General features: G+C 57.3%; 1 protein-coding gene across 3 annotated transcripts in view; it reads left to right on the top strand.

Annotated features, from left to right (window-relative positions):
- The window catches only part of MACROD1 (mono-ADP ribosylhydrolase 1), a 167,889-nt gene that overhangs the window by 13,795 nt on the left and 129,947 nt on the right, over nt 1-24,147 (top strand). For all 3 annotated transcript variants that reach the window (XM_009423333.5, XM_001162785.7, XM_009423334.5), the window contains exons 2-3: nt 1,629-1,730; nt 2,667-2,783. In XM_009423333.5, the coding sequence (XP_009421608.1) occupies nt 1,629-1,730; nt 2,667-2,783 (219 nt within the window). The remainder of the gene's footprint in view (nt 1-1,628; nt 1,731-2,666; nt 2,784-24,147) is intronic.

The raw sequence follows: 24,147 nt of genomic DNA, 5'->3' as shown, positions 1-24,147 counted from the left end.
CTTCCGAGTCTCCCTTGAGCCTGCCCTGCCGCCCTGCCTGGGGATTCCCCAGGGAACTCCTCTGCCAGCCCCTGAGTGTCTCATAGTGTGTCTCAGAATTGGAATTGCTTGACTAAAGCGCCTGGACCAGCTTCGTCTCCCCAGCTGGGTTGTAGATTCACGAGGGCCAGGGCCAGGTCAGCCCGCTCAATGCATCCCTGGTACTGAATGCAGGACCTACTCGTGCCCAAACATGTTTATGGAAGAGGGGGCAGAAGTGGCTGCCAGGAAAGGTGGCTCTGGCTTGAGCAGCAGTGGGGGCTGACCAGGGGTGGGCCTAGCCTTTTGTGATGACCCCACCTTTGCATCCAGCAGGGACTCTGGACTGGGCCCCTTGCATGAGTTCTGTCATCTAATGCTCTCAGCATCCTTGGGTTGTTATCACCACTGCCAGCAGTGGTTAGATGAGGAGATGGAGGCCTGGATGATGAAGTGACTCCGGCCGGGAAAACACCCTGCTGTGTGAGGGTGGCCTCCCAACCTCCCTGAACATTTGTGGAGGGACCTACCTGTCCCCCTCACCGCCATGTGCATAGAAGCTTCCAGGCTGCAGTCCTTCCTTTCTCACCACCTCCTCTAATTGCTCTCCCGCCTCTACATACTTTTTGATGCTTTTTGAGTTTCTCAATTGTAGCCTTTGCTGTTTGCCGTGGGGGCTGCCCCATCCCAGGAGCCTGTGGTCCAGGGTGCCAGGCTGGGCTGAGCGCCTGGGTGTGCAGGCGGCCTCGGGCCAGCAGGGGGAGCCCGCGAGCTGCGAGCCTGGCCCGGCGCGGTCGGGGCGGGCCCTTCTGAGACGGGTTCCAGGTTTCTGTGCCTGGTGCCACCCCCAAGGGAAGGCGGAGCCCATGGGACAGTGCTCAGGCAAGGGGAGCCGGCCAGGGTGGACCCCGAGTCTGTGAGCAGGTGGGGGGTGCCTGGCTCCTCACTCAAGTCCCTGCTGTGTGAGGGTGGCCTCCCAACCTCCCTGAGCCCCGGTTTCCTCATCTGTAAAATGAGAACGATTCCAACCCCATTGGTCATGCTGGGAGCCCTCAGCCGCTGCCCGGGGGGATGCTGGGGACAGGTGCCAGGTCCACTTGGTCCTGCAGCTCCTGGAGGAGCACAGCTGTCCCGCTGCCTGCATGCAGTGACAGTGAGGGCAGAACTGACTGGCGGTGGGACTGATGGATAATGTCGCTGGCTGAGTGCTGCCAACCGGCTTGGCCTTAGTGTGTGGGAGGAAGCTCGGAGCTGTTCCGCGGGGGACGTCTTCACCCCCGTTCTAATCAGGGAGAAACGGGGGACCCAGAGAGATGTGGACGCTGCTGGAAAGTGGCAGAGCTGAATTCATCACAACCCAGGTCTGTGATGCCTGAGCCAGTCCCTCAGCTTCCCCAGACCTCAGTTTCCCTCCCTGAACAAAGAGAGCAGGACAAGATATTCTAGGGGCCTCTGAGGTTTCCCCAGCATGCCTGCCCTGTGTGCCCAGAGAAGGAGGGACAGGAAGAGCTGGTTTGCATTCTTGGATGAGGCAAGAAAGGAGACGTGGGGGTGCAAGCCCCAGGCCCGTTCCTCTGCCCCCACCCTGATCCTCCTTCCTGCCTCTGCAGCCTTTCTGAAGGGCCTGAGTGACAAGCAGCGGGAGGAACATTACTTCTGCAAGGACTTTGTCAGGCTGAAGAAGATCCCGACATGGAAGGAGATGGCGAAAGGTAGGCCCTGCTCGGGGGAGGCCCTGGTGGGCAGGCTCCAGACCTGTGGCTTGGGAGAATCGTGCAGACAAGAAGAGCTAGTCCAGTGGCATGTATCGAGTGCTTGCTGCAGGCAGGTGCTCCGCGTGTATCACCTCATTCAATTATTTTATTTTATTTTTTGAGATGGAATTTCACTCTTTTTGCGCAGGCTGGAATGCAATGGCGCGATCTTGGCTCACTGCAACCTCCACCTCCCGGGTTCAAGCGATTCTCCTGCCTCAGCCTCCTGAGTAGCTGGGATTACAGACATGCACCACCATGCCTGGATAATTTTTGTATTTTTAGTAGAGATGGGGTTTCACCATATTGGCCAGGCTGGTCTCGAACTACTGACCTCAAGTGATCTGCCCGCCACAGCCTCCCAAAGTGCTGGGATTACAGGCGTCAGCAACTGCGCCTGGCCATCTCATTCAATTATTAACACAACAAGTGCAATTTTTATCCCCATTGTATGGTTGGAAACAGAGCCCTAGGTTAGGTGAGCCACCTGCCCGAGATTACTTGCTTGTGGGGAGCTGGGGTTTGAAGCTGCGATTTGGTTGCTTACAGCGGGGTGTGTTGGTGAGACAGCAGGCCTGGTGACCCATAACCCTGGGCAAGTCTCTGACCCACCTAATCCTCAGTTTCTACCTCTGTGAAATGGGATAGATGATATTGGCACTGTACCTGCTGGTGGCCTTGCTGTGAAGATGCAAGGAGTCCCCGCGTGATTTTAGCATGCAGTAGGTGCTCCTCAGTGTGGGTTCCTGGTACTGGGTCAGCAGTCATCATGCTGCAGGCTGCCTCTGGAGGTGGAGGGAGGTCGATAGGGAAGGCCCTGGCCCCTGGGCCCTGGCTGGGTCCCTCTGCAGTGGGCAGCCTCGCTGTGACCTCCCCGGCCCCTACTTGTTCCAGGGGTGGCTGTGAAGGTGGAGGAGCCCAGGTATAAAAAGGACAAGCAGCTCAATGAGAAAATCTCCCTGCTCCGCAGCGACATCACCAAGCTGGAGGTGGACGCCATCGTCAACGCCGGTGAGTGGCTGGCCTGAACCAGAGACCTGGTGGCCGCCCTGTTGCCTTTGCTCTGCTCTGCTGTGCCAGGCCTGGGTGGACGCCACCTGGCTCCAGTGAGGCTCGGGTTGCTGGCAAGGACGGCCTGCTGGCGCCATGGCAGCCCAACGCGTCGGCCAGTTGGGCTCCTCTTCCCTTGAAACCCTGACCTGCTGTGTCGGGGGCGCCTTGCTCCACTGAGACCCATTAGTGGCCAGGGAAGGGGGAGAGCTGGGCTGAAACTGGGCTGCCCTGCCAGGAAGGCAGAGGCCACAGCGGGGAGGTCTGACCTTGGGGGGCCACAGAAGCCCCAACCAGCGCCTGCCTTCCTCTGCCTTTGGCCTGGCCTGCCCCCGCTTCAGACCTGGGCAGGTGAGGGAGCTTGTCGAGGGATAGTGGGGGCAGAGAGGTCCCCTGCCGTGCCCTGGCAGCTTTCCAGAGCCTAGAAACAGGAGCTGCTCAGCTTCCTGCGCTCGCCTCTTGCTGGCTTGGCAGTTTATTGTGATGAGTATGGGAGCCGGCTGCTTCTTTGTGGGAGGGAGGAAGGGGGCTGCTACTCCACACAGCTAGTGGTTGTCTGGCAAGGTCAAAGGCGCCAGGAAAGGACTTTGGCATGGGGTGCCAAGGGCTGGTTAAGTCGAGCAGGTGGCTTGTGGAACAGGTTGAGTGGCGGCTGAACCCCAGCCCTCGCCCGCCTGCTCGCTCGCTCCTTTGCTTACCTGGCATCTGCACCAAGCATTGGAGGAAGGGGGGCCTCTTTCTCAGACCCTGAATATGGGGGGCAGGTCCTCTCGTCTTGGGCTCCAGCTCACAGGGAAAACCCTGCCGTGCCAGCCCCTCCCTAACCTGTGCAGGCCCAGGGCACCCCCAGGAGCTTCTCGAGTCTCCTTTGTCCCCACTTTGCGCTTGTAGCGGTCGTGCCTGGCCCCAGCGCTGTCCTCCAGTGACTCTGGGGCATGGTGGTGCCGATGCTGTGAGCATTTCCGTTAATCTCTGAGTGACGGGCTCTAGGATCCGGAGAGGGGAGTTCACTCGGCCGCCCCGGGCCTGGTCCATGGGGTCTGAGTTGTGTTTCCTGAAGCAACCTTGCTCTATGCGTCTTCCCACTGTTGACTGCAAAGCTGGATGGTCATATGGGGGTGCCTTGCCTGCACATTCCCTGTGTAGGCACACAGGTGACAGGTTACACGTAGGCAGGAGTTTCTGCTCAGTGTGGCTGGCTGAGGGCAGCAGGGAGAGCTAGGGTCACCTTGGGCTTCTGCAGGTGGTTCTGGTGTGTTTCTCTAGGGCCACTAGGATGAGAACTGCTAGTCCATCTGAGGACACACAGCTAAGACAAAGCCACATCTGGGTTGGCAGACGTTACAGCGGCCTAGGGGAGAAGGGCGTTCTTGCTGCCTGTGCCCAGGAGGGGCTGGCCTGGAGCAGAAGGGCAGAGCCTTGGGGCTGTGGCTGAGGGGGCAGTCAGGCAGGCCAGTGGGTACTCCAGCCCTGCCAGTCACTGGCAAGCGTGTGAGAGGTACTGCAGCGGTACCTTCTTGCTGAGCTGCGAAGTGGCCGGAGGGAAAATGAGGCATCTCGTGAGCTCTGTCCCCCTTGGGTTGGTGGTTCGCTGCAACATGGGCCAGGAGAAAGGGTGCAGGGACCAAGGTGGGGTGTTGATGGGTGCAGATGGAATGGGGGCGCTCCGGAGGCTGCACCCGGGCTGTGGGCGTGATTAACGCTGCTTCCTAAGTGCCCCTGGGAGTCGCCAGGTTTTGGATGCAGCAGCTCCATCAGAAGCGCTTTAGTGCCAGCTCCATTTGCACCAGGGCCAGGGCTGGGGCAGTGCTGGCTGAGTTTCTCTGGGGACTCCCCTTCTCCGTGTCCTTGCCTAGGCCTCTGTTTCCTCCTCTGCACAATGAGGGTGGTGAAGAAACCACCCGTCAGGTTACTGGGGGCACTCGGAGCTGATGCACGTGACGTGCAAATGACGGTCACTCAGCACCTGGCGGGAATCGGGGCTCAGCACCTCGCACTGGTGCTGAAACTGGTGTCATCAGCGCCGTTCTGGGCATCACCCCTGTCCCAGCGGTGCCGAGGGACATGGTACCTCCTGCAAATGATCAGCTTTCACCTCCCCCTGCTTGCCTCAGTTTACCCACACACCTCTTGGTGTGTTCTCCTGGGATCTTTTTGTTCTAGACTCTCACAGCCAGGAGGACCCGGTACCCGCCTGGAATCCCAGGGAATGACGGAGGCAGGGTCTGAACACAGGCTTCCCACACAGAGCCCGAGTCTCCTTTCAGCCGTCCAGGGCTTTGTGGAACCCCAGCGTTCAAAGTGGCTTTGGCACTGGTCAGGCCTCCAGGGTCCTGGGTGGCCTTGGCTCCCACCCCAGCCCCTTTGCCCACCAGGGGGCAGCAGAGATTGCAGTTCCCAGGAGCCCATATATCAGCCTGTTTATTAGTGGAATAAAAGTCGTCGGCAACGGCAGGGCTTTTCAGGGCTGCATAAATCTGCGTCTGTGCCTCGTGAAACCCATATGTGCTTAATTCATATGTAAAGTTTCAAGCAGGAAGAGAATACGTGTCCATTAAATTCTATTTGACTTGATTATAATCATTAGCCGTGAATAATTGCTTCTCAGTGCCTACCACGGAGCCACCACAATAAGCCAGAGGAGAGAGCAATTATCTTGGGGTGGGGATTTTTAAATTTATATTTTTGAAGCCAGGAGCAGTGCTGGCCCCGCGGGCGTCAGTGGCCCATGGAGAACGCCGTGGGTCACACTGGGCTGGGAGCTTGAGATCTGGCCGCCCGCCGGAGCTTCTGGATTTTGTTGTGGGGAGCAGTTCTCTTTGTTCCTGCTGCCATATGGGAGGGGCTGTCGCTGCCTGGGCTTGGGTCCAGCTGCAGGGATGTGGAGGGGAAGGGTGCAGTGGGAGCTAGGAGAGGGCTGTGAGGGAAAGGGGGCAGGGAGAGCTCCCAACCCCCTACCCTCCTCCATCCTGAAAAGCTGTGGGGTTGAAGGGGTCTCCAGCCAGGCTGTGGGCATCTCTCTTGCCACTCAGCAGGGCCCTGGGGATCCTTGGAGAGGGCAGTTGCCAGGTGTCCCCCTGCCCGCCCCCCTCACTCTTTCCCCTCCCTGAAGAGGCATCTGCCTGTGACCTCCGTCAGGCCATTGAGAATCGGACCCTGGGCGGGACGTAGTAGCTCACTCCTGTAATCCCAGCACCGTGGGAGGCCTAGACGAGAGGATCACTTGAGCTCGGGAGTTTGAGACCAGCCTGGCCAACATAGTGAGACTATCTCTACAAAAAAAAAAAAATAATAAGGCATGGTGGTGTGTGCCTATAGTCCCAGCTACTCAGGAGGCTGAGGCAGGAGGATTGCTTGAACCTGGGAGGTTGAGGCTGCAGTGAGCCATGGTTGTGCCACAGCACTCCAGCCTGGGTGACAGAGTGAGACCCTATCTAAAATATATATATATAGATAGATAGATAGATATAGATATATATATATGTAAAATAGAACATCAGATTCTGGGCCGGGTACGATGGCTCACACCTGTAATCCCAGAACTTTGGGAAGCTGAGACAGGCGGATCACTTGAGGTCAGGAGTTTCGAGACTAGCCTGGCCAACATGGCGAAATCCCATCTCTACTAAAAATACAAAAATTAGCCAGGCGTGATGGCATGCACCTGTAATCCCAGCTACTTGGGAGGCTGAGGTAGGAGAATCACTTGAACCCAGGAGGCTGAGGCAGGAGGATTGCTTGAACCTGGGAGGTCAAGGCTGCAGTGAGCCATGATTGTGTTACTGCCTTCCAGCCTGGGCAACAGAGTGAGACTCCATCTCAAAAAAAAAAAGAAAGAAAGAAAATCAGACTCTGAGGCTGCAGGCGGTGGCTCACTCTTGTAATCCTAGCACTTTGAGAGGCTGAGGCAGGAAGATTGCTTGAGCCCAGGAGTTTGAGACCAACTTGAGCAACACAGTGGCACCCTATCTCTACCAAAAAAAAAAAAAAAATTAAAAAAGATTAGCAGGGTGTGGTGGTGCATGCCTGTAGTCCAGCTACTTGGGAGGCTGAAGTGGGAGGACTGCTTGAGCCTGGGAGGTCGAGGCTGCAGTGAGCTGTGACTGTGCCATTGCACTGCAGCCTGGGCAACAGAGTGAGACGCTGTCTCAAAAAACAAATAAAAATAAGAAAATCAGATTCTGTTTCCCTACCGATCTCCTGGCATTTGAAATTCAGGACTGGTTTCCACTCTTACGTTATTGGGCTATGAGATGTGATTGGGATGTGTGTGATGGTGTGTGTGTGAGGTCAGGAGTTTGGCCTGTGTGTGTGATGTGTGTGGTGCGTGTGTTTGTGATGTAGCATGTTTGTGTCTGTGCTTGTGTGATGTGTGGGGTGTGTGTGATAGAGTGTGTGTGTGGTCAGGAGTTTGGCCTATGTGTGTGGGGTGTGCGTATGCATTTGTATGATGTGTGTGATGCGTGTGTGTGCGTGATGTGTGTGTGTCTGTGCTTGTGTGATGCATGGGGTGTGGGTGATGGAGGGTGTGTGTGGTGTGATGTGTGTTTGTATGGGATGTGGTGGGAGTGAGGTGGGAGGTTGCGCAGAAGCATAGAAGTGGGGATGCCTGGCTGGCGGGTGGCAGGGCTTGAAGTTGCAGGGACGGGACAAACCCCCACACCCTCAAGCACAGTGCAGGCCTCCCTGGGCCCTGTCCCCGTGGGCTGCCAGCTGAGGCCACTTGCTTGGGTAGCACCCGGGAGAGTCTCAGGCTCCTGCCATCTGTGTCGGCCACGGCTCCTGCCCACAGGAGCATGGCGCATCCGTCTTAATGAAATTGGACTGCCACGTGCAGGAGATAAGCCAGGGAGCCCCCGCAGGCCCCCTCTTCTGGAGGAGGAGGTTCTCAGAGCCGGTGCCTGCCTCTCCAGCCTTGCCTATGACCTCAGGCCTGTGTCTGGGGAGAGCGCCGGTCTCAGGGTCTCCACTAGGGGGTGCTGTGGCTTCCAGGGTGTTTATGTCTCGTTTTTACCACGGGGGTGCAGTGACCTTGACTAGGCCACCTCCCTGCCCTTGAGTTTCCTGGTGCACCAGACCTGTGTGTGTGGACTTCTTGTTCCTGACAGATAGCAGAGTCCTGGGCAGGACATGTCCGGGCACAAAGAAAGATCCCCATTCTTGGCCAGGCACGGTGGCTCACGCCTGTAATCCTAGCACTTTGGGAGGCCGAGGCAGGCAGATCGCTTGAGGTCAGGAGTTTGAGAGCAGCCTGGCCAACATGGTGAAACCCGGTCTCTACTAAAAATACAAAAATTAGCCGGACACAGTGGCATGCGCCTGTAGTCCCAGCTAGTCAGGAGGCTGCGGCAGAAGAATTGCTTGAACCTGGGAGGTGGAGGTTGCGGTGAGCCGAGATTGTGCCACTGCACTCCATCCTGGTTGCTGGGTGACAGAGCAAGATTCCATCTCAAAAAGAAAGAAAGATCCCCATTCTTGGCCAACCCAGGGGTCCGGCTGCCTGGCTTTGGCCTTCATGTCATAAAAGGACAGGGCAGAGATGGATGAAAGGCTTTGTGCAAAGATGGAAGGGATCTTTTGTTTCAATGCCAGCCCGGAGCAGTGAGCATGGGCTGTGCGCACCGTGGCCAGGAGCAGGTCAGGGTCCCAGCACCCCTGCTGGCCACTCCGTGGCCTCTACTTCCTCATCTGAGAAATGGCATCAGCATCAGTTCCACCGCAGGGCAGGGGTGAGGAGGACAGGAGTTCAGGCCTGTCCAGCCCTGGGCCCAGGGCCTGGCACACGGAGAGTCCCCAGGAAATGATTACTGGGAAGTCAGGAGCGAGAGCTACTAAGCAGAGTATAATGTGACAAAGTGCTAGGAGCAAGGTCTGAACAAAGTGCCACGCAACGCCGCAGGGACCAATTAATTCTGCAAGGAGGTGGCGGGAGGTGAGGCGGGTCGGCTAGCCTTTGAGGGGCCCAGGCGTGCGGCGGGGACGGGTGGGAAGCCATGTTTCACAGCGACAAGCCGACCTCGCAGGGAGATTTTTAAGCCGCTTATTTATTTAAAATAAGTCATGAAGTGGCGCTCTATCTCCTTAAGTCTTGAGGCTTTGATTTGTGAGAATCTGCTGGCCGCTTATCACCGCCCTCCTCCCAAGCACCGGCAGCCCCTGCCTCATCCTCTCCTGCCGCCTGGAGGGCCCAGCAGAGCCTGGCCTGGTGAGAAGGAGCAGGCCAGAACCTGAGTGGCCACCTGAGCGGCCACCCACCCCTGCGTCCGGCCGTCCCTGGGCGCTGCTTGGAGTCAGTGATTTAGAGACCGCCTTGATGGACTACCAAGCAGGGGCCCCGCAGGGATGCGGACTGCCTTGTGGGAAGTGATCTGACGCTGAACTGTCGCCGTAAATCGCTTTATCTGTCACTTCAGATTTAAATGTGTTTGCTGAGGCTTGCCGGCCGCCACGACAGCAGAAACCTCTCCGCAGTGGGCAGGGGAGATGGCCGGGCCAGCAACGAGTCCAGGGCTGGCTGTACAGCAGACTTTGCAGCTGGAACCTGTTAGCGACATGGGCCTGGCCCTGGGCTCCCTCCTCCTCGGGAAAGCCAAGCGCAGGTGGGGCCGGGCTCCCTCCTCCTCGGGGAAGCCAAGAGCAGGTGGGGCCGGGCCACTTTCCGGTGCCCTGGCCACTCTGGATGTGTGCAGTGCTCTCAGAGGCCCGAGAGGCAGGCAGGATTGTTACCCCATTTTCGGGGATCAGATAACAAGCCCCACCTCGGCAGGTGACTGAGCCAGAATTCGAACTCAGGCACTTTCATCCATGCAACATACATAGATGATACGGCTGCTGTGCACCACACCGTGGGGTGGGCCTGGGCTGCAAAGGACACAGTCTCTAATTCCAGATAAGGGGTAACACATGTGAATGGAAAAGGAACCATGGTGCATGAGAGGCAGGAGTCTGGCCTACAGGGGAGGGAAGCAGTGGGGAAGGCTGCCTGGAGGAGAGGGTGCTTGGGTTGGACGGGGTGCTAAGTCAGAAGTCGGGGCAAGAGCATTCTGCGGGGAGAGAGCACAGACAGGGAGGGGCGAGGTGGACAGGACACTGTGGGAAGGCTCTGAGGGGTCTGGAGTGAGCCACGGCCGGGGCCTGAGTTGGGGGGGCTTGGTCAGATCACTTGGGCTGCTGGGTGGAAAAATGGGGGCAGGGAGCATAAGATAATAAGGACAGGGAGACCCAGAGCTTGGGGTGGGAGGTGTCTCCCTCTAGGTCTAGGCTGCATTCCTACCGTGTGCAGTTAATCTCTCTTGCACTATTTCAGTCTCATTGTGCTAATGGTGAAATGGAGGCTCAGAGATGTGAAACAACTTGCTAAAGGTCACACAGCTAAATGGTAGTAGAGCTGGGATGGGAGGTTTGCCGAGCTCCAGAGCCCCCAGGAAATTGTGTGTGTGTGTGTGTGTGTGTGTGTATGTGTATGTGTGTGTCGGGGTTGGGGGAAGGGAATACCTCCTCTCTGTTCTCTTTTTTTTGGTTGATGAATTTGAGTTCTGAGAGTGGGTGTGTCCTGTCTGTCCTCACGGCCAGGAAACTGAGAGGTGGGGCAGAAGTTTGCCACAGCGGGGAGGGGTCGTTGTAAAAAAGATGGGACCAACATCTGAATCTGGGCTCCTGGGTCCCCTGAGGCCTCCTGGTGGGCTCCAGCTCCCTCAGCCTGCCCGGCATCCTGTGTCCCAAGCCCCCTCAAGTCCCCAGCATGCCCCATGGAGCTCCGGCTCTGGACTGAGGGCAGCCTGTCACCTGCCGCTTGGTACTGAGTGTTCCTTCTGCTCAACATGCTGCACACGTTGCCTCATGTCTGAGTCAGGCACTGACATTTCCCCCATTATACAGATGAGGACACTGAGGCACCCACAGGTCACGGCTCTGGGTAAAAGGCAGGGCTGGGAATCAAACCCTCATCTTTCAGATTTGGGGTTTAAGAGAGAGACCATCAGGTTTTTTTCTTTCTTTTTCCTTTCTTTCCTTTCTTCCTTCCTTTCTTTCCTTTCTTTCCCTTTTTCCTTTCTTTCCTTCCTCTCTTCCTTTCCTCCCTCCCTCCCTCCCACCCTCCCTTCTTTCCTTTTTTTTGACAAGGTCACACTGTTCCCCAGGCTGGAGTACAGTGGTGCAATCATGGCTCACTGCAGCCTCCACCTCCTGGGCTCAAGCGTTCCTCCCATCTCAGCATCCTGAGTAGCAGGGACCACAGGCATGCCACCCCTCCCAGCTAATTTTTTTATTTTTTGTAGAGACGAGGTCTCGCCATGTTGCCCAGGCTGATTTTGAACTCCCAGGCTCAAGCAATCTACCTGCCTCAGCCTCCCAAAGTGCTGGGACTACAGCCGTGAGCCACCATGCCCGGCCCAGTTTTGCTTTTTCACCAGCTCCCTCTGGGTCGTCTGGAAGTGAGGGGCAGAGTTGATCAGGGGGGCCAGTCAGGATGCCTGGGGTCCAAGAGGCCCCCTCCCCACATTAGAAAGCCCGGAACACCCAGACACAGCCAGGAGCTAATTTCCACCAGTGCAAGAGGAGGGTGGCTCATCCCCACAAGATCGGGCAGTGGTTACATAAATTCATAAATGATGGATCCCTCCTGAATTATTGAGATGCCCTTGTGGGCTCGCAGGGTCTGGTCCAGTGAGTGGAGCATTGGCCGGGGGGCGGCACTCAGAAAGGACCTTCCAGGGTCCTTCCACCCCAAGGTTTTCCGCCCCGTCCCCTGCTTCTTACCTGAAGTTCTTCTGTCATTTCCATGGGGAATGTGAGAGTAGACTGTGGACCCAGTAACTCTCTGTCCTGGGTTTCAGTAGATTTATTTTGTAAATTTTTTTGTAGAGGTAGGGTTTCCCTGTGTTGCCCAGGCTGATCTCAAACTCCTGAGCTCAAGTCATCCTCTTGCCTTGGCTTCCCAGCATGGTCGGATTACAGGTGTGAGCCACCATGTCTGACCTGATGTTTGTTGAATGAATAAGTGACTCCATGCCCTTGAGAGTTGGTCAGATGGTGGGAGGGGCTGCACGAATCAGTGACACCCTCTAAGTCCCCTCTTCCTGCCTAGCCCAGCCCCCTACCCCACCCCTCTAGGCCTGAAGGGGCTGATCCATTTTACAGATTAGGACGGTGGTGGGCATTTCTGGGTCCTTGTGAGGTTCCTGGCTCCTTTTGAGGTGCTGGAGGTACAAGGCCCAGTGTAACCCAGTGCCTGCCCTCCTGGCATTTGGCGTCCTGTAGAGGAGGACAGGGGAGGATCTGAAGCCCAGAGGGGGACAGTGACCTGTTCAGGGTCACACAGCAGGAAGGTGGCAAAGCAGAACTGCAAACCCAAGGGCCTTTTCTCCCCCTCGTGGCAGACTCGTAGTTAGAAAACCCCAGCTAGGAGTCTGCTGCCCCCACATGGGGTGGCCACCCTGCCTCCTACCCTGTGCCCAGTGTCCCGAGCACGTCCTCTCTGGCTCCTTCCTGTCCTTGAGGCCTCAGCGCCTGCACCTGTGCCCCTGCTTGCGTCCCCGGTGTGCTGTCCACCCGAGCGCTGAGCCGAGGAGGCCGGAGCTTGTGGGAATGTGTGTGTTTTGAAATTAATGGGGACCATTAAATTGGCCAAGCATGAAAAGGGCTGGATCTGCAGCCCTTGGCTCGCTCTCCTGGAATGATCCGCCAGTTCCTTGGCAAGGCACAGCCGAGCTGGTTTCAGGGCTCCCCAGGAGGCCGTGGCTTGCCTGCCCGTTTAACGGATGGGTACTCTGTGTGCCTAGGATATGAAGGGGTCTGGCTGCGGGGGAGGATGGGCACCAGGACAGAGCTTGTCCTGACAGTGGTGCGGGAGGCAGTGAGCAGAGGTGGGGCTGAGAGGTCACTGGCGGCTTCCTCCACTGAGGCATGGCTGGCATTCCCTTCGGTTCATTAAAACCCATCAGTGGGCCGGGCACGGTGGCTCACGCCTATAATCCCAGCACTTTGGGAGGCCAAGGTGGGTGGATCACCTGAGGTCAGGAGTTCAAGACCAGCCTGGCCAAGATAGTAAAACCCTGTCTCTACAAAAATACAAAAATTAGCTGGGCATGATGGCAGGTGCCTGTAATCCCAGCTACTCGGGAGGCTGAGGCAGGAGAATTGCTTGAACCTGGGAGGCAGAAGTTGCAGTGAGCTGAGATGGTGTCACCGCACTCCAGCCTGGGTGACAGAGCAAGACTCTGTCTTAAAAAAAAAAAAATCCCCATCAGTGGCACCCACCTCCTGGCGGCAACAAGTGGCCCTTGAACGCCCATTCCCCACTCTCCTCCTCCCCGCTGCTGCCTCCTCCCCATCTTCGGACATTGTAATTGCGGTAAAAACCAGAGCCGAGCGGCATCGCAGGTGGGGAGAGAGGCCCGGCTGTCAGCCATTCCTCTGCCAGCAGGGCCCGCGGCTGTTTTATTATTGCCGCCTGGCTGTATTTCAGGTACGGTTTAAACATCATCAAACGCCACATCCCTTTTGAAAAGCAAGAGCTACCTTGCTGAGGACGTTGAGGAGAAACAGGAACATTAAAATCTATGAAGCAAATGGCCCAGAATTGACATTTGTGAGGAGAGCTTTGCAGCTTCAATTGTCAAAGGAGCTAAATCCCCTCTGGCAGCCTGCGGGGAGCCTTCCCCGTGAGGGTCACAGGAAGGTGGGGTATGTTTGCGCGGGAGGAGACCAGGCAGTGCCGGGGAGGGGGTTCTGTGGGTCAGCTGACTGCCTCTCAGGGCCTCCCTGGCCTCGGCCTCCACCCAGCCTCCTCTTCCTCCTAACAAGGAGGCAGGAGCCTTCCGGTGCGCATGGGACAGGGCTGGGTTCAAGTCCTGCTGTGGCCACTTGCTAGCTCTTGTGACCTTGGCCAGGATACACCTCTCCCCTGAACCTCAGTTTCCTCATCTGTAAACCCAGGAGAGCGATGTCCGCTCTGAAGGCAGAGGATGGTGCATGCAAACACTTGACAAGTCATTGGAATTCAGTAAATGGTGACTGCTGTCACCAAGGAAATGGGCATATGAGCTGGCATTAATTTTTTTAAAAACATTTACTTATTTCCACTGAAAAATAGGAACAGTAAAATTGAGAACCATTAAAACAGGAACAAAAAGAACCAAGCCACAGCAGGGGATGCTGAGCTGGGTATCTCCTAAGAACTGTGCTCCTGGTCCCACCTGGAACTCTGCGGCCTGGATGCCCTCAGCACGTGCTTTCCAGGCCACCAGCCTCTTGCCTGGTTCCTGGTCACGACCTGCTCTCTGCCCTGGCACCTGCTACTCGATGCTGGTGTGTGGCCTTCCGAGGAACTATGGCTCATATCTGCCCTTGTAGTTTACACTCTCGATGGCTACTTGGGGGTATCTTGGCTCCTGGTATCCTCTCCTGACCCGGCCCAGATGACACCTCAAAACTAGGCTGAGCGAATCTGTTGCAACTGAATATGAAATGCAGCTCTGAGCTTCCCAGCAGCCACTGCAAAATTTGTAACAAGATTTTAGGATCCATAACTCCAAGCTTGGAAGTCAATTTAAGTTTCAGCTGAATGCCTCCTTTTCTTTCTCCTCTTGGCCTTTTTTCTTCATTTTTCCTCTCTAGTATCCTCACCAACTATTCTTTATCTCCCCCAAGGATGGTTTATCCCTTGCTCCAGAGCCCATCCCAAAGTGCTCGCCCCTCACATGGCTGTGCCCCAGCTCAGGAGACCCCCCCGCCGCTGCCCTCCTATTTGCCACTGTCGACTCCCCTGTGTCGTGCTCACGGCAGCTGGCCTCTGGGCCTCTTGTCTTGCTCAGGCCCACTGGGTCTGCTGTTGCTGTTTCTCTCAGATGAGCCTGTGACTAATAAGGGTTGCCCCTGGGGGGCTGGCAAAATCTTTCCCTCCTTAATATCGGAGTTTAAAAATGTGTCACCATCGATTTGAAGAAAAGCCTTGTTCCTGCTGAGAAAAGCGGCCTAGAGATTCGTCTCGCCTTAGGAATCACACAGGCGGCTGCATAAATTCAGCACCAGAGAGAGCTCTCCATGCAAATGCTGAGATGCCCACTCCAGCCCCGCGCCAGCCCTCCCCGCTGCTCCCGGGGGCTGGCACCCCCACTTCCTTATCCCCCCATCCCTGCAGAGACTTGGGGAGGCCCCTGTGCAGGGAGGGGCTCCCTGGTTGGAAGATCCCCATCTCCCGATTCTCTCCACCTCTTTTCAGAGGCTGAGCCCGTGGCTAATTCCACATCACGATGTGTTCTAATCCCTGAGGAAAAGGAGGCTGAGTGACTTCCGGGCCTGGGGCTCCTGGAAGCCACCCGGGTCCCTCACAGGTCGTTGGGGGGGGCGGGTCCCTCTGACCCTCTCCGGTGGGTCTGTCCTGAAGGCAGGAATGTTACCCCCACTGGCCTTGTCTCCTGGCCTTGTTGCATCCTTGCCTGGAAAGGACTGTTGGGGTCCTTTGGTGCATCCCCCAGCCTCCAGGCAGGCCCCTCCCCTCTGGACCTTGCCCTCATACTGGGCCCAGCCTTGCAGCTGCCAACGCGTCCCACTCTCATCCAGCAGCTCTCCCAGCGCAGAATAACCATCACAGTCATGGCCTGAGAGGCGGCTATGAGTCCCAGTTCTCAGGTTGGGAAGCTATGCTATAGAGACCGTAAGTGACTTGTCTGGGATCCAGGAAGCTTGAACCCAGATCTTTTCCCTATGTGTCCTGGGAAGTGCCCTTAATTGAATCAATGAATGGGTGAATGAATGAATGAATGAATGAGGAGTTGTGGGCACATGGTGACCACTCTAGGTGTTGTTCTGGTTAGTGAACTTGGTGACAGCCCAGGATGGGTGTGTCTGGAGAGCTTGAGGGAAGGCTGAGCTTTCTGGTCCCTGACGGGATCCACTCCCACTCTGCCATCGAGGTCATGGTGGCCACCTTTGTGGCAGTGTCCTTTCTGTTCCCCAGAGGGCTCAGCCGAGCGTGGCGGGGAGCAGGACGGTGGGTTTGGCTGCCTAGGACGTCCATCGGGCCGCCCACAGCATGGGCCATCCCCTGCGCTGGCTGCAGCAGGGGTGACTTGGACCAGCCGGGAAGCTGCTCCAGGGGTCCTTGCAGGGAGCTTAGTGGGGGAAAGGGAGAGAGGGCAGGCGCGGGGTGCCAACGAGGCTTCCCTGGTTCTTGGGGAACCACACAGCCTTGGGCAGGGGCACCAGAGAAGAGGGTAAGCAGGCAGTTTGCAGTCTCTCTGGCTGCCGTGGGCCCTCAGAACATGTGCTGGGTGGCCATTTACCACCTGGCGCGGGGAAGGCTGCAAGCTGGCCCTGCGCTGCTCCCCTCAAGCTGCAGAAGGGGCCCCTCGAGGACTCCTGGCAGCCGTTACTCTGGGAAAGGAGGGGCTTTATTTTTCCTCCTCCCTAAATGTTATTGCCTTTATAGACTTTGGAAATCAGTTTTATGGCCTGCGTGTTTGTCCGCTGAAATGTGGGATGCTCTGGAGGGAAAATAAAATGCAGCGATGGTTCTGGCCCTGAAAGGTCAGGTGGCCGAGGGCAAGCGGCAAGGGCTCAGGTGTCTCCTGCAAAGCTGAGGGTGGGGTGGAGGGTGGAGTGACTGTGATGGACATGGTGACCTCCAGAGCTGAGCGGCCCTGGCCGGGGTTGCTCTTTAGGGACCGTTGTAGTTGGAAAGGGGGGACAGGGAAGGTGTGTGCCGGGACCGGGAGGGGGCCTGGAATTCTAGTGGGAGGGCCGGCCTGAGGCTTCAGGACCTGTTCCGTTTGTCATATGGTCCCCGCTAGACTGACCTGGGATGGCGAGAGTCATTCTGTCCTCTGCGATGCCCGGGTATGCCAGCTGGCTCCCCTCAGGTGCCATCTGGGGCACCTTGCCAGCCACTGGCAGTGTAGACTTCTCAGTGTAAGTGAAAAATAAGCCCTCTGGGTTTTACCAGTCAGGATGCAGGCCTGGCAGGGGCTCTCACCTGCAGGAGATGCCTCATCTTCTGGCAGAGTTGGCTGATCGGGAGCCAGGCAGGGGGCAGAGATTCAGCGGGAGCACCCAGCAACCCACCCAAATCTCCCTGCCTTCCCTGGGACTGAGGACCCTGGAGGGAGACTCTGAGGGCCCTGCCCTAGGAGAAGGCTGCTTCTCTACTCCTCTCTTAATATGCGAAGAGCTCCTACAAATCAATAAGAAAAATGGGTGAAAGATGTGGACAGGCAATTCCCGGTAGGAGAAAAACAAATGGCCAGTAAACAAGTGAAAAGATGCAGAACTTCGCAAGTAATCAAGAAAAAGCTAATTGAAATGAGAGACATCATTCTTCACCCACTAGAGAGGCGGGTGCTGGAAGTATTGCTGTGTACAGGTGTGGCGCAGCCGGGGAGGCAGGTGCTTCCTCAGGTGCTGTCCCCCACCCCTGCATCTCACACCAAACCCGCATGTAGTAGGTGCCTGGAAATACTTGCTTCATGCCAGGTAAACAGGGCTCCTCTCTGCTCACAGCAAGTCTCAGCGGGGCTGCTGCCGCCACTGCCTTTGTATCCTTTGCTTTCCCTCCTCCCTGTGGGTTCAACTTCCAGTCTCACCCCTACCCCCACCAGCTCCCTTGCCCTTGGGGTCCTCACGCTTCCTTGGCAGAGGCTGGGGTTTCTCTGGGCCTGGCCTCTCACTGGGGGAATGCTGCTTCCTGCTTCAGGGTTTCAACTCTCTCTGCAACCTCACGACTGGTGCCAGGGGTGTACTGCAAAGCTCAGGGTGGGGTGGAATGACTGTGATGGACATGGGGACCTCCAGAGCTGGGCGGCCCTGGCTGTTATCTTGGCTTCTTTGGAATCCCCTGGAATCCTCCACTGTGGGGAGCTCTAGTGGTGACCTCAGCCTTCTTGCCCTGATGGCCACCTCTGTCATCTGGCCCCAGAACTTCTCCTGCCTTTTCTCATTCATTCATTCCCTCTCCTACCCTATCCATTCTAGCCGGGTTGGGTGACTTTGGGCTTTATAGCTGCATGTTCTGTCTCTGCTCCTGGCCTTTGCCTGGGCACTTACCTCTGTCAGGAGCACCCTCTCCTCCATTTCCTTGGCTGACTCCGACCATCCTCCAGGTCCCAGCTGAGAAACCCTCCCCTCCAGGAACTTCCCCAGACCTGGGTTTGCTGTCGCTCCCATGTAGTCCGTAACAGTTATTCATTCGTTTCATTAATTCCTGCAGCAGGTGCTGGGGCTGCAAGGGGGAACAAGGGAGATGTACCCGGGCAGCTGGGGTGCCCTAGGGTCCTACAAGTCACCTGTCATGACCGGATCCCAGGGGAAAACCTGTCTGAGAGTCAGGGACTAGGGACAGGGGCCCTGGGGCAACCTGCTCTGGAAATGGCTCAACTTGCTGCACTGGGAAGGGAGGCTGGGGCGGGTGGCAGGGCCATGCCCATGGGGTCTGGGTCCAGATGTCTTTCTCTGCCTGCTCTACCTGTGTCCAGTGCTTCCGGAGCACAGGGGAGCTGCCTTTCAGGAGGAGATCAAGGGAGAGAACGCGAGCCACACTTCACACGGCCGCAGCCCCGGGCATCTGGCTCGGCCTCCTGCCCTCTCACGTTGCGTGTGCCTCCCTATGCAAGGCAGCCAGCAGGAGAGCTCCAGCCTGGGATCCCCAGCAGTCTCCTCTCTTGGCTCCCTCTGTCCCTGTCCCCCATCTTTTGAGGCATAGCCTGGCCTATCCTGTGCCCCTGGCTTCCTGCCAGTCTTCTTTCCAGTTTCCCAAGCTGAGGTGGATGCAACCTTCCTTTCTGCATTCAAAGGGCACGAAGTGATTAAGACCCAGTCCCTGCTCCCTGTGTAGCGGGGCAGCAGGGGCATAGCGTGGGGGCTCCGTGCATCTGTGCAGGAATCCAAGGCGCTGGGGGCTGCTCAGGGACGGCTTCCTGTGGGAGGTCTTCCTGGGGAGGTCTAGTTCCCCACAGGGCGCTCTGGCTGGGGCTCATGGGTGTGCATTTCCCTCCAGCTCACTGACCCTCAGCCTGGTCTCTTCATGAGGCCTCATGGGGCCAGGACTCGGGGCAGTGCGGGGAACCCGGACAGACCTGGTTCCAGAGCTAACTCCGTCACCATTGCCTTGGGCAAGCTGCTTAGATCTGGGCCTTGGTTTGCTGGTTTTAAAATGGGAGTAAGCCAGCCTGCCGCACCTCCCTGCCGTGAGGATGAAGCTCAGTGACAGATGCCTGGCGCCTGGCACCACTGGCCCCCGCTGCCTTGCCTCTCGCAGATGGGCGCCCCTTCAGGAAATCCCCCCTAATTATGAAGTTACAGATCTGGATGGTCACATGGGGAAGAGCCACATTCATTAGGAGACCCGGGCACACAGCCTGGACTGTGCCAAGCATCTCTCTGTGCCAGCTTCCTGAGGACCGCGGGCTCAATAGAGCACATCCCTGCATCTTCCTGGTGGCAGATTCCATCTGCCAGACCCCGAGGAGCCGCTGACTGGGGAGGGCCTGCTCAGGACCCGCCCGTCCCTGGCAACTGCCCTGAAGCCCTTCACCCTGGGTTTGTAATCTCTGCTTTAAAGAGGACTTCAATCCCTTTCCCCTCCCCCCGCCCCACCCCCAGTGACCAATCCATCCGCCAGGGCCCTGATCCAGGAGAAAGCTAATTAAAGAATTTCTGCTCTTGGCTCAGCCTGGACATAGAAGATTCCCCTTGGTCTTCCTGGAGTATCTGAAAACAGGTGGAGAAAGGGGGCATCAGATAAGCCCCGGGAGCCTCCATAATAGGCTTAATCCCCCCAAAGCCAGCAGGCATCAAACAGCTCTCCTCCGGGGACCACTGAGAAAGGGCTCGAGAGCTTGGAGGATGTGGGGCTGTTCCTAACCACATCCCAGACTGTAGGTCCCCTTGTCCCCAGCTCCCCATGAATGGGAGACTGTGTTCCTCATGAGTTCAGACGGAGTATCAGCCATTTCTGCATAGTTCTCCAGAGCAGGGGAAGGTGCAGAGACCTGGCCCCAGCAGCTCCGGCGTGGGGAGGCCCCACTTCCAGGGCTGCCAGCAGTCACTGTGATGACTGGCATGTAGCAGATGCTCAGTCAAGTGCGCCCCTCCCTCCCACCGCTCACTTCCCTCCGGTTCCCCCTGCCCCCCTCCTCAGCTTCTTTTCTTTCAAGGGCCTGTTTGCCTGTAGGAGATTTTCATCAACCAACCACAAATATTTACTCAACACTTATCGGCAGGCAGCACGTGAGCTCCACGGGGCAGGGGGCTCTCGGTCCCATTTGCTGCATGTTCCCCATCTGAACAGGGCCTGGCATGCAGTAGGTGCTCAATAAAGGCTTGGTTGGCAGTCACAGCCTGAAACAGGGTAGTCTCTGCTCCCAGAGAGCTTACATTCCTGCTGCCTTCAGAAAACATCCTGAGGGGCTGGGCGCGGTGGCTCACTCCTGTAATCCCAGCACTTTGGGAGGCCGATGCAGGTGGATCATTGAGGTTGGGAGTTCAAGACCAGCCTGGCCAACATGGAGAAACCCCATCTCTAGTAAAAATACAAAAATTAGCTGGGCGTGGTAGCACACACCTGTACACGCAGCTACTTGGGAGGCTGAGGCAGGAGAATCGCTTGAACCTGGGAGGCGGAAGCTGCCACGATCACCTCACTGTACACCAGCCTGGGTGACAGAGCGAGACTCCATCAAAAAAAAGAAAACGTCCCGAGGGTCTTTGAGGGATCATGGAGCCCCCACACGTGGGTGGGGTGAGGGTCTTAAAGCCTGCCCTCCCCGTCACTCTGAGCTATGGCCAAGCTGGGTGTAACCCTGGAGAGAGTCAGGGTGTCCTCACCCGCTTCAGGCAGCTGGCCCCCATTTCCCTCTGCAGTGCCTGGGGCGGGGGTGACAGGGAGCATTTAGACCCGCAGCTCCCTGCACGGGGACCTCCTGGGGCACTCGCCTGCATCACAAGAATAAAAATGATAAAAACCTGCCACTGAATTCTGGGTGGCAGTAAATTACTTAACACCTGAAACAGGTTGAAATGTGGCCACTGTGGTTTTAATAAGCCCATCTCCGATGCAGTGCTTCCTCGCAGGGCCGGCCAGGTCTCTTCTTGAGGCATAATTTCATCTCGTCCCAGGCTTGGCAGCATTGCAAATAAGATTTCACTTCCCCTGTAAATCTTAGAGGGAGGGAGTGCAGGATTTCATTTGTGCTGTCAGTTAGCACTCCAGAGAGCCTGTTTACTTTGCCGCAGGAGGAGAAGGTCCTCTGGAGGTGCTGGACAGGGTGGCGGGTGGGGAGGCGGCAGTGTCAGCACTGGAAGGTGACGTGGGTGCGGCGGCGGGGAGGCAGCAGCATGTGTCGGGGGGTCCTGGAAGCACGCCTTATTTGGGGTGCCTGAAAGTGGATGAGCCAATGTCAGACCGACGGAGGCAGAATTTCAGGGCCAGCTGGGTGCCCTCCCATGCATCCGGGACCCTCCTAGGCTGGATGATAAGACTCAGCCACAGAACTTGGGTGTGGGGGTGTGGCCTGGGGTGTTAGACCCCTCCCAGGTTCGGACGCCTCTTCTTCAGGTTGCTCGATGAGGCCAGAGACCCCTCCTGGGAAGTAGGGGCAGGAGAAGGGAAGCTTCCAGAACCCAGTGGTAGCCAGGTAAGGGCAGTTTCCAGGTACAGGAAAGCAGCCATGGAGGGGTAGGTATCACCCACTCTCTCTCTCATTTGAGCAGGAGCTTTTTAGTCCTGAGTCTGACAAAACAGATGGAGTCAGATACACAAAGCTGGAGCCCTGGGACTTAAGGTGCCTCTTGGCTGCAGGGCAGCCATTCGGGGGTCTTACCCACACGTGCCCCTAATCTCAGTGATAATGCAAGTCCTGAGAGATTTGTGGGGAAGGAAAGGGCCCAAAGTGGCTTGGCTGGAGGGTGGCACGGTGGGGGGCTGCAGCAGTGGTGTGGGGTAGGTTTCTCGGGGGACCACCCCATCTCCTGGCATCCAGCTGAAGACATGGTGTCAGGGCTCTTTGGGGCCAGCAGGTCCCCTGCAGTGCCTTTGAGGCACTGGCCAGTCCTGCTTGCTCTCCTGTAAGAACGGGAGGCTCACTGCCCCGCAACCACCCAGTCCTCTTCAGAACAGGTTATATTTGGAGGGTTTTCCTTTCATTCCTGAAATGCAGGTCCTGGCAATTCCCTCCTGTGCGGCCCAAACCTTGCTGAGCCTCCAACTCCCCTGGGGCACGTATTAAAACCTGAGATGTCCCCCACACCCACCCCCCATCCTGAAGCCTAAGGCTGCAGCCAGCCTGTCATCCTCTTCAGCAGGCTGTGGACCTGGGATTGTTGTGGGGGTGGTTTGGGGAACAGGCCCCACCCTGTACGGTTGCCTCTCTGTGCTGGACCTGGGGGCACTTTGCTGCCTGGGTCCAAAGGTCCTGCCAAGAACCTGGGCCTCCCTGCAAGAAGTGCCAACCAGCTCAGCACCTGGCTCCATCCTTGGGGGCCAGGAATGTGGGAGAAACCCCCCAGGAGGCTGTGCTGGGGGTGGGGGAGGCCTACACTCCCCAGACAAACTGTAGGCAACCCGGCCTCCCACGCCCTCTCACAGAGGCTCCGTCACAGCCGTAGGGTTGGTGCGGGTGGTTTCTGAGCTGGGCACTCCCAGTGGCTTTACCTGTGTCGTCCCACCTCACCCTCCCAACAGCAGTCGGGGATGGAGCTGTTATCATGTACGCATGGAGGTGGAAACTGAGGCACAGAGAGGATGAGTAGCACAGGTTGTAACTGGCGGAGCCCGTGGGTCTAACCCAATACCCAGGGACTCCAAGGCCCTGCCCCAGGAGAGCAGTGGTGTTAATCCAGTGGTTCCCAAAGGCCTGTGACCGGGAACCCTTTCTGGGCAACACCTCTGTTAGCTCCAGGGGCTGAGGAACACAGTTTGAGAACACAGCCCTTCTTCCCTAGCTTCGAGGGCTCCACAGGTGTCCCCAGATTTGTGGCGCTGCCACACGTGGGGAGGGTGAGGTAAAGCCGGGAGCAGGACTTCCTGGGGAAGGGTGGGTTCACTGGGGTTGGCAAGGGCTGTTGTGCTTGGAGAATCATCCTCCTTGTACTCACATGGATCCATGGAGTGATTGGCTGATTGATTTACTGTTTATTGACTCACTCTTCATTCCTGTTTACGGGGCCTCCTGGTGCCAGACAAGTGCCCTCTGGGGATCTGGAGGTGTGGAGGGCAAGAGCTGCCAGTCTGGGCTCAGCCAAGCGAGGCACGGGAAGGGGTCACCTGTGCAGGTGAGAAAGGCCAGCAGAGGCATGGGAAACCAGTGCAGCATAGACCTGAAGTCTAAGCCACACTGGGCCTGGGGGGTGTCAGGCGTGGAGGGCAGAGGGCGGGGCTGCACTGAGGCTGGAGTCTGAGGGGGGCAACGGGGAGATGGGGGGGGACACAGGGCCTTCCTGAGTAGGGCGCAGAAGTGGACCTGCCCTCCTGTCTACCTCAGGCGGGCGGCGTGCCAGGCCTTCCCCATTGCCTCCTAGTCCTCCTTATCCGTGGAAGCGTCCTCTGTGGAAATCTGGTTCCCCACAGAGCCTCCCCAGCCCCACCCAGGCTAGGCCCCGACTCAGCCACATAGATTCCTCACTCCTCCATGAGGCAGGAATACACCAGCCCCAGAGCATAGCAGGCCCTCGGTCAATATCTCCTGGCTGGCTGGCTGACTGTGTTCCAGAAAGAGCCTCGGCAGCCCCAGAGAATGGGTCTCAGGTGAGGGAGTGGGCACCCCTCCTGGGCACCCACTGTGCGCTGGGTCTCAGGGAGAAGTTGGAAGAACAGCCTGGGTCCTTTCCTGGGTGGTCACACTGTGTGCCACACCTTAGAGTGGTCTCTCTTGGGCTGCTCCTGCCCTGGCAGGACAGGAGGTGAGGATGGAGGAGGAGGGTGGGGCAGAGAGCACCTGTGGGGCCCACGTCACCCCACTCAGGGCCACCGGCCACCGAGAATTAACTTTGCTTCCTTGGAATATAAGGAAAAACCCGTTAACTGTATCCAGACATGAAATCAGATCTCAGGCAGAAGTAATGAGTTCTTGTTTTATGTTAAATTTAGCAGAGACTGCTATTGTTCTCATGGAAATTTTGTTCCTTCCTGTCCCCCTCCCTTTGGGGTGTGAGAGAGGCAGATGAGGCTCCAGAGCTGTGAGTGTAATGGGTACATCTAGGGGATGGGGGGCGTCTGGGGTGGTGGCATAAGCTCATGTCCCCAAACACCCGGACAGTCCCGCTTTTACCCCGGAGCCACTTGGTTGCTGGAGCCTCTTCCAGGATAACCCACAGCTCCTGCTGACACATACTTCTC

The sequence above is a fragment of the Pan troglodytes genome, chromosome 9 (assembly GCF_028858775.2).
Source record: "Pan troglodytes isolate AG18354 chromosome 9, NHGRI_mPanTro3-v2.0_pri, whole genome shotgun sequence".
NCBI classification, from domain to species: domain Eukaryota; kingdom Metazoa; phylum Chordata; class Mammalia; order Primates; family Hominidae; genus Pan; species Pan troglodytes.
This window is presented reverse-complemented; position numbering and strand designations above follow the sequence as displayed.